The sequence below is a fragment of the Gopherus flavomarginatus genome, chromosome 1 (assembly GCF_025201925.1).
Source record: "Gopherus flavomarginatus isolate rGopFla2 chromosome 1, rGopFla2.mat.asm, whole genome shotgun sequence".
Classification (NCBI taxonomy): domain Eukaryota; kingdom Metazoa; phylum Chordata; order Testudines; family Testudinidae; genus Gopherus; species Gopherus flavomarginatus.
The window spans coordinates 339,764,540-339,776,806 of record NC_066617.1 but is presented as its reverse complement, the minus strand read 5'-3'; the positions used below and the strand labels follow the sequence as shown (position 1 = coordinate 339,776,806).

Sequence of the window (12,267 nt, the reverse complement as noted above, 5' to 3'; positions counted from 1 at the left end):
GGGCCATAAATGTTCCTGAATGTAGAAGGAGTAATGCAGCTCCACTGCGTGACAAAAAGGATGACATGAAGCATCAGAGAAGCAGAGCTCAGCAGTTGGCCATAGAGAGAAATTTGGGGCTGGGAAGGGGAGAGGTTTGAGTATGACTAATGGATTGATGAGAGAGGGGATCTGCTGGCACCACAGAAATTTTCCAGTGGCCATGGATGGTAATGCAGCCTAGAGCGGTGTGGCTGCTCCATTCTCTGCTTTTGAGTTGAGGGAAGATTTTTATCCCCTAAGACTCCATGTAATTTCCTTGGGCACAGCCCATTTGCTCAGCCTGTGCTTGGGAGCAGAGTGTAGCTCTTGAGCAGTGGCAATGATGACAAGACACAGGAAGTGGTAGGACAAATATAAAATACTTTATGGGTAATCAAAAGTCCAGCCCATAATAATACAATAAATTACATAATGACAGTACTCGAACATTCTGAAGTTATTCAGACAGAGCTCCCAGAGCCTCAGGCCAGAGAACTGTACAATTTTTTTGATTTTTTAAGATCTATTAATAGATTAATAATACTGCATATAAAACAACTGTAACATGCAAGAAGGAAATCAATGGAATTAATCAGCAATTAAACCAGCTATTGCTTTTCATGACACTGACAACTCTCTTGACGTTAGGATCAAACTGGAACTGTCTTGTTCCTATGAAGAAATAGATGTATCCTAGAAATAAAAATAAATTGGATGGTTATATTTCATAGGTGAAATGTTTTCCAACAAATATTTCTAAAAAGCAAAATATAACATTGGCAGTACCTACTTAGTCATTTGTGTTAATTTCTGATCTTAATACAGTAGTGAAAATACGAATAATGATTCTCTTTTAAAAGATTTCTTCAACCTAGAGAAGCACAAGTATTCTAGCATAGTAAACTGTTTTTAAAGATTTGTTTTACTTACTACCATACTGGAAAGCAGCATCAATATTTTTGCTAATTCCTCGGAACTCATTGATTATCTTCTTTGGATAACCCTGATCCATGGACTGCCTGTTTTCATCGTATCTGCATAGAAGAAATATATTTACAATGTATGGTAAATAAATGACATTTAAAAAGTTGAAAACAAACCCTGACACATAAATGAGACTATTCTTGGTAGAAAATCCACTAAGAATGAGCTAAACTAACTGAACTCTTAAAATCCTTGCTATTCTGTTTTCAGGTTTGTGTACAAAACTTCCATTGAGCTTTCATCTCAGGAGTGCATGTGTGTGTATGTATAGGAGTTTTGGCTGAATGCGCAGGCAGGAACTACGTCTGGTAAAGATAAGCTAGAACCTGAGCTGGTAAGTTTACCTGACAGTTTTGCAAGGCTGCCCCAAATGAATAAAACTCTTCTAGTCTATATACAGCTTTGGCCACGCCATCCTAATCAATCAGTGCTTCTTGGGAAAGTGAAGCACCAGCACCGGGAAGCGGAAGGCCTGTATGTGTGACTCTGAAATCATATTTGTCTTAGTGTCAACTGCCTAGCAGATATATTATTTATTAAGCAAAAGTCACATGTATCTTTGATTACTGTTACATTATGCAGCGGTGGCACCAGCTCCCAGTGGAGGGACTGAGGCGGGCCAGACAGAACATTGCCACAAGGCCCTGCCCCCTCTGTGGCACTTCCCTGGGGCTAGGTCAGAGGCTGGAAGGGGTTAATCCAGTAGGTGTGCTCTGAACATGCCTAATGCCACACAAAATGACCAGTGAACAAGGAGGAGGCAGAATCTTCCCAGAGAAGTTTTAGCCCTGTGATTAGGGAACTCACTCAGGAGGTGACAGATTCTGATTCAGTTCCCTCCTCTGGAAGCAAGAGCTGGGCAGTACAGGGTGCTGGCTGCTCGCAGCTGGTAAGAGCTGTCCAGGCAGGGGGACCCAGCTCGGGGGCTGGCAGAACCCTCGGGGAGCAGCAACTTGGGGACTGGGAACAGAAGCCCAGGCCAGAGCGATTCAGTCTAGGCTACTGTTGGTAGCCCTGGATCCTGTACCTGCCCTGTGCAGCGTGCCCCAGCAGGCAGGGACACGGGCTGGAGACTGCTCTCCTTCACTCCAGTATTACTTCGCCACTGCTGCCGGAGCTAGGCACCCAGCGAGCAACTGCCACTCTTTCCACTGTGCCTTCAGAGCTGGATGGCTGGAAAGCAGCAGCAGCTACAGGGTGGCTGCCGGGGGCAAAGGCAAATTTTGGAATGGCTTCCCCATACCCCTGATATTGTGATTCCAAGAGTCCATTCAACTGCATTCTAAACTGTTTTCAGATGAAAAGCCGAAGAGCCATTGCAATGTGATGCAGGTATTAGTTCAACGGAGTAATTTATTGCAAAAGATTACTGAGCTACTATGAAATATAAACAAACCGTAATGACAAACTACTGTATAATCACACAGCATAAACCTATTTGACTGTTCACACTGAAGGAACAAAAATCCAGTATATTAAGACTTCTTTTAGTTGAAGTTTTTAGAGACACAGGAATATAATTTCAGAACATTACATCCTTTGGGTAATTCTTAAAGAACTGAAACAACTTTTAGATAATGTTTTCACCTCTTAGCTCAGATACTATATATTAATGTTTCTACAGGTTTTGTGTCTCATCCTCTAAAACACGGATCAGCAACCTTTGGCACATGGCTTGACAGGGTAAGCATCTTGGTGGGCCGGGCCAATTTGTTTACCTGCCGCTTTCTCAGGTTCGGCCGATCGCAGCTCCCACTGGCCCCAGTTTGCCGCTCCAGGCCAACGGCGGCTGCGAAAAGTGGCGTGGGCCGAGGGATGTGCTGGCCACCGCTTCCTGCAGCCTCCATTGGCCTGGAGCGGTGAATCGTGGCCAGTGGGAGCTGCGATTGGCCGAACCTGCAGATGCGGCAGGTAAACAAGCTGGCCCGACCCGCCAGGATGCTTACCCTGGTGGACCACGTGCCAAAGGTTGCCGATTCCTGCTCTAGAATATAATTACATCCCTGCCACAGATTTCTAAAGGATTTTTGGAAAAAACCTGTAGAAAGGTTAGGTTAACTTTTTCTATCAGACTCCCTGGATTTTAAAACTAACTTGCATCAAACCCTATTCAGTTTTGTGGAATCCAATTGGTTTAATCCCTATTACATTTTATTTTATGTTTCCATATTAATCCTCCAAGCCTATAGAGAGAATATAACTTAAGTCTGTTGAACATTAAATCTTACCTCCAGTACTTGTCACCTACAAAGAAGTATGTTTTCCCTGAATTCTCATCACTGAAAGCTGCATTAATTCTCTTAACTGTTTTTGGGAAGCCCAAGTCATAGATGCTTTTTGGGTGGTTATACACTAAGTCATACCCACTGAGGATCCAATATTTGTTCTCTGCAAAGAAAAAATAGAATTAATGCTTCACCGGCAGCTTCTGCTCATACTAAGCAACATCAGATCATCGCTTCTGGCTTAGTACTTTCATTACAAGGATGGTAACAAAGCAACTTAATTTTCAAGAGACATGTATAGCTGAGTAGTGATTCTGAGATTTCATTCTCTCCTTTACTTTCAGTAAATTAAGGAATGGCACTGATCTTTGTATTTTAAACATAGCATAAATCCTAGGGGAGATGTCTTTCATGGACAGAAATTAGACCTTGGAACAATGAGTCCAAGAAGAACCCTTCCCGTACACTTATACACGTTATACATTTTGGGAGAAGACTCCTTGAATTCTATGAATTGTTAAGTAATCCACCAAGAGTAGTTTATTGGGATGCAGAAGATTAACGATACTTGGGATATGTTCAGATACTTTGGTGATGGAGGCATATACATGTCTTAATAGAGGTATATACAGAAACTTAACTATTAATAAGTGCAAATGTCTTATCTAAATGATCAGGTGATTTTATGTATCTTTTCTCTCTCTCCCTCTCCCCACCTAAGTGTATCGTTAAGAGAGCTAGTTGAACTATTTCAAACAAACAGCTATTCTCATCAACAAACAGCCTTTTTACTAAACAAAGTTTTTCACAAACAAGTGTCAGCATTGTCAACATTTTGGGTCAGGAATGGGGATTGTGGAAAATTTTGTATCCCTTTTAATATTCTTGCCAAAATTTGTAATAAAAATATTATTGAAATTCTTCTTAAAATGTTTGTTTACCAAAAGTGGTCTCTTTTGAACACTTCCAAAGAAAAACAGTTTGACATTTTTCACATAAATAGGTTTATATTTTTTGACCACCTCTAGTAATTACCCTCACCTGTATGTCCTGTCTATGCCTAGATTCTAAAAGCTCTGGAGAGCTTTTATTCTCTGTGTTCTGTCAGGTACCTAGCAGACCTTTTGGATGGGGCATCAATAATTAACTAATACTCTGCTGAATGCTTTTCAAAACAGCTGCTAGTTCTTTGACTTAGTACTGAGAATTAGTGTATTCATTCAAGACTGCTAGTGCTCTAGTCCACAGCACATTTTGAATTTAGCCAAAGTGCTTCTTAATAGCTGTATGTTATTTCCTATGATAAAAGTAGATTTGAAGGAAAAGTGAAGCCATTTTCATATCTTGCTTTTCAGAGCATTTATATTAAATAGATGAGCAACCTTTTAATTTCATTATTCACACATTTTGGAGGCTTTTGTAATTTGAACATTTGAGTCATTTTGTGCAAGTTCTTCTAAGGAGAATTGCACAATCTGTGGAGCAAAGTATTCCCAGTAAATTCATATATCAGAAGAACTAACAAATGTCAGATTCTGTTACCTTTAAAAAGAAAAACTTGATCCCTTTCAACATTTTCATAAGCAGCTTGAATTCCAGATGGCAGATTTGGCCAGAATAAAGAAATGAAATTGAGTTCGACCTCTGTCATCTGAGGATGCTTGCGCCAGAAATACCTGGTTTAAATAAAATTTTCATATTAGAAACTGTTCCTGCACCTAACATAAACGTAATACAAAGGTGAAGTGTGTCTGATTCTGTCTCCCATTAGTGTTTGAGCCAGAGTGCGGAAAGGAGTGCTATGATTGCTATCTACTAGAACTAATCCTTTAGTAGTTTTGGTGCCAGAGGTCACATATTCTATCCCTGCCAATGACCTACAGTGTGGTGGAGTAGTGGCCCAGTGTGTCACATAAACATACCATTCCAAATCATGAGTTTGCTGCTGCCCTCTTTTCAGTTGAATCTAGACTGGTGAAAAATCTATCATTCCACTGATTACAGTGGCAGAGTAGTTGGAATAGAGTCTAGGGGGGAGTCCTGACTCACCTTCACCAGCCTTAGCCAATAGACCACTAACATTTAGGTTCCTCTCCTCTGATCAGAGTGGTGCATAGCAGAATCTGGGTCATAGTTCCCATTGAAAACAATTAGAATTCCTTAGCAACTACAGTACAGTGGTTGGTGCCCTTTAGCCATCTCACCATTTGATGCAGCCACTTTGGAAACAGCTGAAGCATTTTGTCATGCCTGAGAGAAATGTTAGGTAAAGCTAGGCACCCATCATCAGAGAATTTGGGCCACCTTTTGTATGTGATTTTTATTGTTAGCGCTACATTTCTAAGTGACTGTTTCCCCTCATGCCTCTTGGGAATTAAATGATCTGAAATATTGTTTCCTTTTAAGTACTGCAGTTCAAAGAAGTAACTCAGAAGTTCTTTGTTGTTACCTGCCCTTAAAGAACAGCTGTTCTCCACGCATGGTAGCGACAGCATCAAAAGTCAATTTGGGGTCACAAGTTCCTGGCGTTGTGGGTCCGGTTGGTTGAATGGGGTTATCTGACTGTCCTACATGAAGATTAAAGAACAGTTGGCATTGTATAATATGGAGAAATATAGCTGAAAACCAACATTATGAAGGACTTGGTGGACACACAAAATCTTCTCATGAGAAATTGTGGGGAGGTGGACATTAATCAGGGTTCTGCCAAGTAACTTCAGGTCTGTGGAGTTCCTAAACTCAGCACAAGTGAGGCTTAGTTTCTACAAAACTACTGAAGTGTGCAAGAATGAGCATGCAGAGGAGCTGAACTTCAGTGCAACCACCTTCACGGCCATTGCCCACCTCTAGTTAACAGGAGCTCAGCAATAGTGGAATTTCTCTGTGCAGCAACACTAGAATGTTTCCAGAATTAGTAGAATGCTTCTTAAAATATACATTTTTTATTGATTAAGCAGCATTCTGCATAAAAGTGAAATTAACCCAGCATATGACTAAATGTTTAATTTTCCTACCATAGATCTTTTGAATGCCGTTAATGTCATCCTGAGGAAGGCGAAATTCGTTAGGCTCAGTGTAGGAATAGGTGGGGTACATCAGGGCACCAGGATCAGTAGAATGAGACAGACCCAGTGAATGGCCAAGTTCATGGGCAGCAACAAAGAACAAGTTGTATCCTGAGGAATTAAAAAAAATGTACATTTAAAATAGGTGAACTGTGTTTGAATCTACAGTACAGCTGTCTAAGTAGGAAATACCTATACATGCCAGCTCAAAGCATATTAGAGACACTTGAGATTCTTTCAGTAATGTGCAAACATTACAATATAAAGAAATATAGAAGGAGAGGATTTTTTATATGGACATATAAACCAATCAGGCCCCAGTTACTGCTTCCCTTGCCCTTATTGTAACCCCCCAACCCTTCACAAATGACCCAATTTTCCTTCTTAGACGGATGTAAATCAGGAATAATGCCATTGAAATAAATGGAGGGTCACTGACTTTAATAAAATTCATCCTTATTTACATGAAAGTATATGAGAGGAGAATTGTAGTGATGCCCAAAAAACCCAGTCAGCATCAAACCCCTTTGTGCTAGGCCTGGGCATAGAAAAGCACTGTCCCTGTCTTGAAGAGTCTGTGATATTTTCAGCATGGACTGATGTTTCCTTGCTGCCAAAGAAAACTAACTTTTCTAAGCACCACAATTTCTTTAGTGTAACCCATCATAAAACGTGCCAGACTGAAACAACCCAATCTGAACCTCATCAAAACATATCATCCTACAGAGCCGTTTCCCTCAAATAAGTTTGTTGAAGAAGTGAGGTAGGAAAAACCAGTCAGAGAGTCAGATTCTGCTACCCTCATTCACACCCTGACATCAAAGGAACAGCTCATAGAGTAAGGCTCAGGTCCATGTAAGGACTTAGGTGCCTAATTCCCACTTTAGGCCTCTAAATCCAAAATTTAGGTGTCACTAAGATCCTCAAAATCCCTGTTCAGCTGCCACTTAACTCTGTAGGCACCTATGTTCCCCCAGCACCAAAATTTTCACTGTAAAAGTCCCCTAGCCATCCTATGTTTCTACCTCTGGGCAGGCACAGGGCTGCCTCAGGCAGGTGCCCAGACATCTGTGGGGGCTAATCCAGTAGATGTGCTCAGAACATGCCTAATGCCACACAAGATGGTCAGCGAACGAGGAGGCAGAGTCTTCCCAGAGAAGTTTTAGCCCTCTGATCAAGGCATTCACTCAGGAGGTGAAAGATGCAGATTCAGTTCCCTCCTCTGCCTGATGAGAAGGGATTTGAACATGGGATTCCCACCTCTGAACCACCCTATTAATATTTAATTATTTATACCCAGTGGATCAGCTTCAACAGGGGAGATTGAAAGAGAGTCACATCAGAATATCCTATAGCCCGTCTTTTGTGGGTCTGAGCCTGAGGGTATGTCTACATCTACAATTTTGCAGCGCTGGTTGTTACAGCTGTATTAGTACAGCTGTATAGGGCCAGTGCTGCAGAGTGGCCACACTTACAGCAACCAGCGCTGCAACTGGTGTTAGATGTGGCCACACTGCAGCGCTGTTGGGCGGCTTGCAGGGGGGTTCGGGGAACGCGAGAGCACACCGTGGGGAAGGAGACCTGCTTGCGGGGGGGTTCGGGGAATGGGAGAGCAAACCGCGGGGAAGGAGACCTGCTTGATTACCAGAGAGGCTTCCTCAGGTATGCTGGGATACCTGCTTATTCCACAGAGGTCAAGAAAAACGCTGGTGAGTGTCTACACCTGATGACCAGCGCTGGATCACCAGCGCTGGATCCTCTACACCCGAGGTTCGACCGGGTGTACGGCCAGCGCTGCAAACAGGGAGTTGCAGCGCTGGTAATGCCCTGCAGATGTGTACACCTCCTAAGTTGCAGCGCTGTAACCCCCTCACCAGTGCTGCAACTTTGTGGTGTAGACAAGGCCTGAGTTACAACTTCACATGAACAAAGATTGCACGATCTAATGTTGTATGAACAGGGGTAGTAATGAAGCTCCTACCCTTTGAGCCTTTTGTCCAATATTCCGCCTCATCGAAGTGGACATCTCCACCAATACCATTGCCAGGCTGAAAGGCATGAGCCAGGAGTCCATCAGGTCCATCAAAGGGAGAATTGTCACGATGATCTAAAAAAAAGGATAATTAATTTAATTCTTATTGCCAAGCACTTCTATAAGTGATGATGGCTAATGTTTGTATTAGTATAACATTCTTACCTCCAATTTCAAAAGACATCATTATATCTGCATTGCCATCGTAGATCCTTTTGAATGTTAGTGGTGACACATCACTCCAAACTTTAAACGCCTTTTGGATTGCTTCGTCCACATCTGCTGGATTCATATCTGGTGTGTATTTCACAATCCTTTAAAATAACCCCAAAAGTAGTATACAATTTTTGGTATTACACTTGTAGTTCATGTACAATATAATGTTTTATGCCAAAATATTTGAAATTTGGTGCCTACTGCTAAACACCTTAAAGCTACATTTTGGCAGCATATTAAGTGACTTGATTTTCAAATTCTGAGCATTTACAACTCACACAGACTTTAATGGTGGTTTCATCCTCCCTTTAAAAACAGAACACTTATCTAGGTGTCTAAATATGGAATTCAGTGCCTAACTTTGGAACTTTCGGCAAATCATATGAAAATTTTGGCCTTAACTCTTTTGCTCAATAAATTATTTAGACAAATGTTACCTGTATGTCAGATTCTTTCTTTCCCATTTTGGATTTCCATCAGTGAGGACATACTGACCAATATCAGGTACACCACACCTGGGCTTCTTTATCAACTTCAAAGTGTCAACATCTGGTTTCCCAGTCACTTTCAGCCCAAAAAATGCCTGCATTTCCTTGAGTTTTTCAGTTAGAGGCTTAATGTTTTTACTCTTAAAGCGAGACTGCTTGTCTGTTTCAAGCTCGTAGAAATTTTGTAGATAAGTCTGACAAAAACAAGAACAGTGTTTTGGGTCATTTGTATTCATTAAGTCCTGCAGAACAGTTTAAACATTTACAAAATTACACCCATGTGCCTGGGGTCTGTGTTTTCGAGGGGTCAAGACAGGTCACTTTCTGCAGGGATTTATTTAAACAGCAAGATATAATACAGTATAGTTTTCTGACTGACCTACTGATTTCCTGTTTTACAGTGAAAGCTTTTGCAACATGTATCTTTAAAAATCTAAAATTTACTCTTCAGTTATTTACTCTAAATTTGCATATTGCAACCTCTTCCCACAGCCCTTTCTCTCATGAGTAATTCAGTTGACTTCTCTGGGGCTGCTCAAATCAGTAAAGGCTGATAGGATCTATCCCTCAGCCACTACTCAGTTATGATTTCCAATGAAACCAGTGGAGGACACTGGATGCTTTTGAAGCCATCTACTTATCAACCAAATAATTTAGGAGCCTAACATTAGTTACACATTTAAAAAAAAAAAAAAAGAAGTGTTATAACATCTTAACAAGGATTATATAACTTAGTTATTTTTTGTTCTGCTGCTCCATTAAGGCTCTAATTCAGCAAGGTACTTAAACATGTGCCTAATTTTAAGTACACCCATTGAAGACAATGAGACTATTTATGAGCTTAAAGTTAGGCACAGAGTTAAGTACCTTGCTGAATTGGTGCCTATATTTTTATAGAACATCACAATCTGGTTGCTAGATAACATAATTAATGTGACGTTTCTGTAGTATTTTATTACTTTATTATATCACTTCTGACAGTCATAATCATAATTTAGACAAAACTAAGGTAGTGCCAAGGGGAAATATTTCCCTTAAAAGTTCTGCAACTTGGTACCACTTGAACATCAGGACTGTTTCTAAAAAATAAGAAATACAACTGCAGTTTGACAATTATAAGGTAAACTTTTGTAAAACTGATAAGAAGGTTCCTTCCTGCCTTTTAATTTAGAGTGTCTGAAATTCATAGCAAATATTTACCTTCACAAGCTGGATGTTTTTGTCATCTTCTGTTTCTGAAGACGCAGGAGCTGCAGAGGAGGATGCTACATACAATACCAGCAGAAGCAGAAGGGTCTTCATTCTTATCGTCACTTCTGTGCCTTGTAACACTAACACTGCTTACTCTATAGCTGCTACACACATGTCTCTCAGATAGCCCTGTTTATATAGTGACTGTGGATATCAGCTAGAAACTGACTCATTGTGTATAACTTCCTCTGATTAGCAAGGAAACCGATACATAACAATAGTTTCATCACCAAGGGGTGACACAACTAACAGAACTCCCTCCCCCCATTTTCACAATCATATAATATGATTAATAAGAAAGGAAGAGGTTTTCAAATGAAAGCGTTTTGGTGATTCCAAATTCCTTTCCTTCCTCTATTAGATTATGTCCCATCCAAGTGATCCCATTTTTTCAGAAAATTCAGAAAAACATTATGGTGTTTCATCATTCATAGTGATGAAAACAAACACAGCAACCTCCATCTAGAACACAGGTGGGGAAACTTTTTAGCCCAAGGGCCACATCTGTGTATGGAAATTGTATGAAGGGGCATGAATGCTCAAGGAATTAGGGGTTGGGATGCGGGATGGGATGAGAACTCTGGCTGGGGGTGCAGGTTCTGGGGTGGGGCCAGAAATGAGAAGTTCTGGGTGCAGGAGGGGGCTCTGGGCTTTGACCTGGGCTCTTGGGTCGGGGTGCGGAGAGGAGGTGAGACAGCCGGTTGAGGATGCAGACTGTGTGGTGGGGATGGGGATGAGGGGTTGGGAGTGTAGGAGGGTGCTCTGGGCTGGGACCAAGGGGTTAGGACGGCGAGAGGGGGATCAGGGCTGGGGCAGGGGATTGGGGCACGGAAGGGGGGCAGGGGTGTAGGCTGTAGGAGCCAGAGAGGGGACATTCCTCTGCTTCTGGGATTCGTGTGGAGCCATGGCACACGCGGAGTGGGCAAGCCCCCAACCCTGCTCACCAGCGGGAGCTTGAGTGCTGGATTAAAATGTCTGAAGGGCCGTAGTTTGCCCACCCTAATCCAGAAGATCACTTAAGTACAGGCTTGACCTTAAACTCAGAAGTAGCCCAATTGATCTCAATAAGATAATACCTGCAACTATATTATACTCTCCAAAGTCTTTAGTTCTTTGGGACAGGGACATTCAAAATTTACCCAGCCAGGGCTTGATTCTAATCTCACTGCAGTGTAATATCCCAATCCTGCATTTAGAGCAGGCCAATGTGCTTGTGTGGAGTCCCAGTGCACTTAGTTCCTGCTCCAGTAAAGCACTTAAGCAGGTGCTAAACCTTAAGTAGTCGAATGATCTCATTGACTTCAAGAGGAGCGCTTCAAGTTAAAGCAAGGGTGTAGACATTTGAATGTCCTTATTGCAGGATCAAGTCCTAAATTATGATTAACTCTACTGATTAAACCATTGTAATGCATTATAAGTGAAAGCAGAATAAAGCATCCCCCTCCCTGGGCCTTTGTCAGAACTAATCTTTTTTTAAATGAAGTGACAGCTGTCTAGTCAAACTAAATCTCTCTCTATCTTTTTTCATTCTAAACACTGCAGATTAATACATCCTCTGTGAGGTAAACTGTGAGAAACTGGCACAGGAAGTTTCAGAAATAGGGAAGGAATAAATTAATGCCAACATTTACAAGTATTAGCAAAATAACTCATCATGATGGATCTCCTTTTCAGCCACACATATCTTCAGTTTCAAGATTCATCATCCAAAGAAACACAATTTTTGATTATTCTTGTTTCATAATCATTTTCAGGAATTAACAAACAGTGGCACGTATCTTGGACACAACTCCAATGACATTGCATTACGTTATGTGTTCAAAGTTGTCATGCTCTTATTCATCGACTTGAGGCTGAAAAGCTGTCTTTGTTTATCTAGTCTAGTCCTGTTTGTGAAAGAGGCACTTTTCTATATACACTTCTCCTTCTTGTGTTTTATACAGGCTATTGTATTTTTAGTTTTGCTCAGCTATCCCATGGGTAAC

The 12,267-nt window shown here is 41.3% G+C and overlaps 1 protein-coding gene across 1 annotated transcript; it reads right to left on the bottom strand.

Moving 5' to 3' along the window:
* Nucleotides 1-396: 396 nt before the first annotated feature.
* LOC127036870 (interstitial collagenase-like) lies at nt 397-10,441 on the bottom strand. The gene is made up of 10 exons (XM_050928146.1): nt 10,232-10,441; nt 8,981-9,225; nt 8,493-8,641; nt 8,277-8,402; nt 6,245-6,406; nt 5,680-5,797; nt 4,773-4,906; nt 3,234-3,393; nt 952-1,055; nt 397-714 (listed from the first exon to the last, which is right to left on the bottom strand). Exons 1-10 carry the CDS (start codon nt 10,331-10,333, stop codon nt 614-616), a joined length of 1,401 nt encoding a protein of 466 aa, XP_050784103.1. The 5' UTR covers nt 10,334-10,441; the 3' UTR covers nt 397-613.
* Nucleotides 10,442-12,267: the final 1,826 nt, after the last annotated feature.

Coding starts and splice junctions, on each gene's coding strand:
- LOC127036870 (XM_050928146.1), bottom strand. CDS start 10,333: ATGAAGACCCTTCTGCTTCTGCTGGTATTGTATGTAGCATCCTCCTCT. Junction 6,407..8,276: donor TTGGACAAAAGGCTCAAAGG/GTAGGAGCTTCA, acceptor TTAATTCCTCAG/GATACAACTTGTTCTTTGTT. Junction 4,907..5,679: donor CAGCTGTTCTTTAAGGGCAG/GTAACAACAAAG, acceptor TATTTAAACCAG/GTATTTCTGGCGCAAGCATC.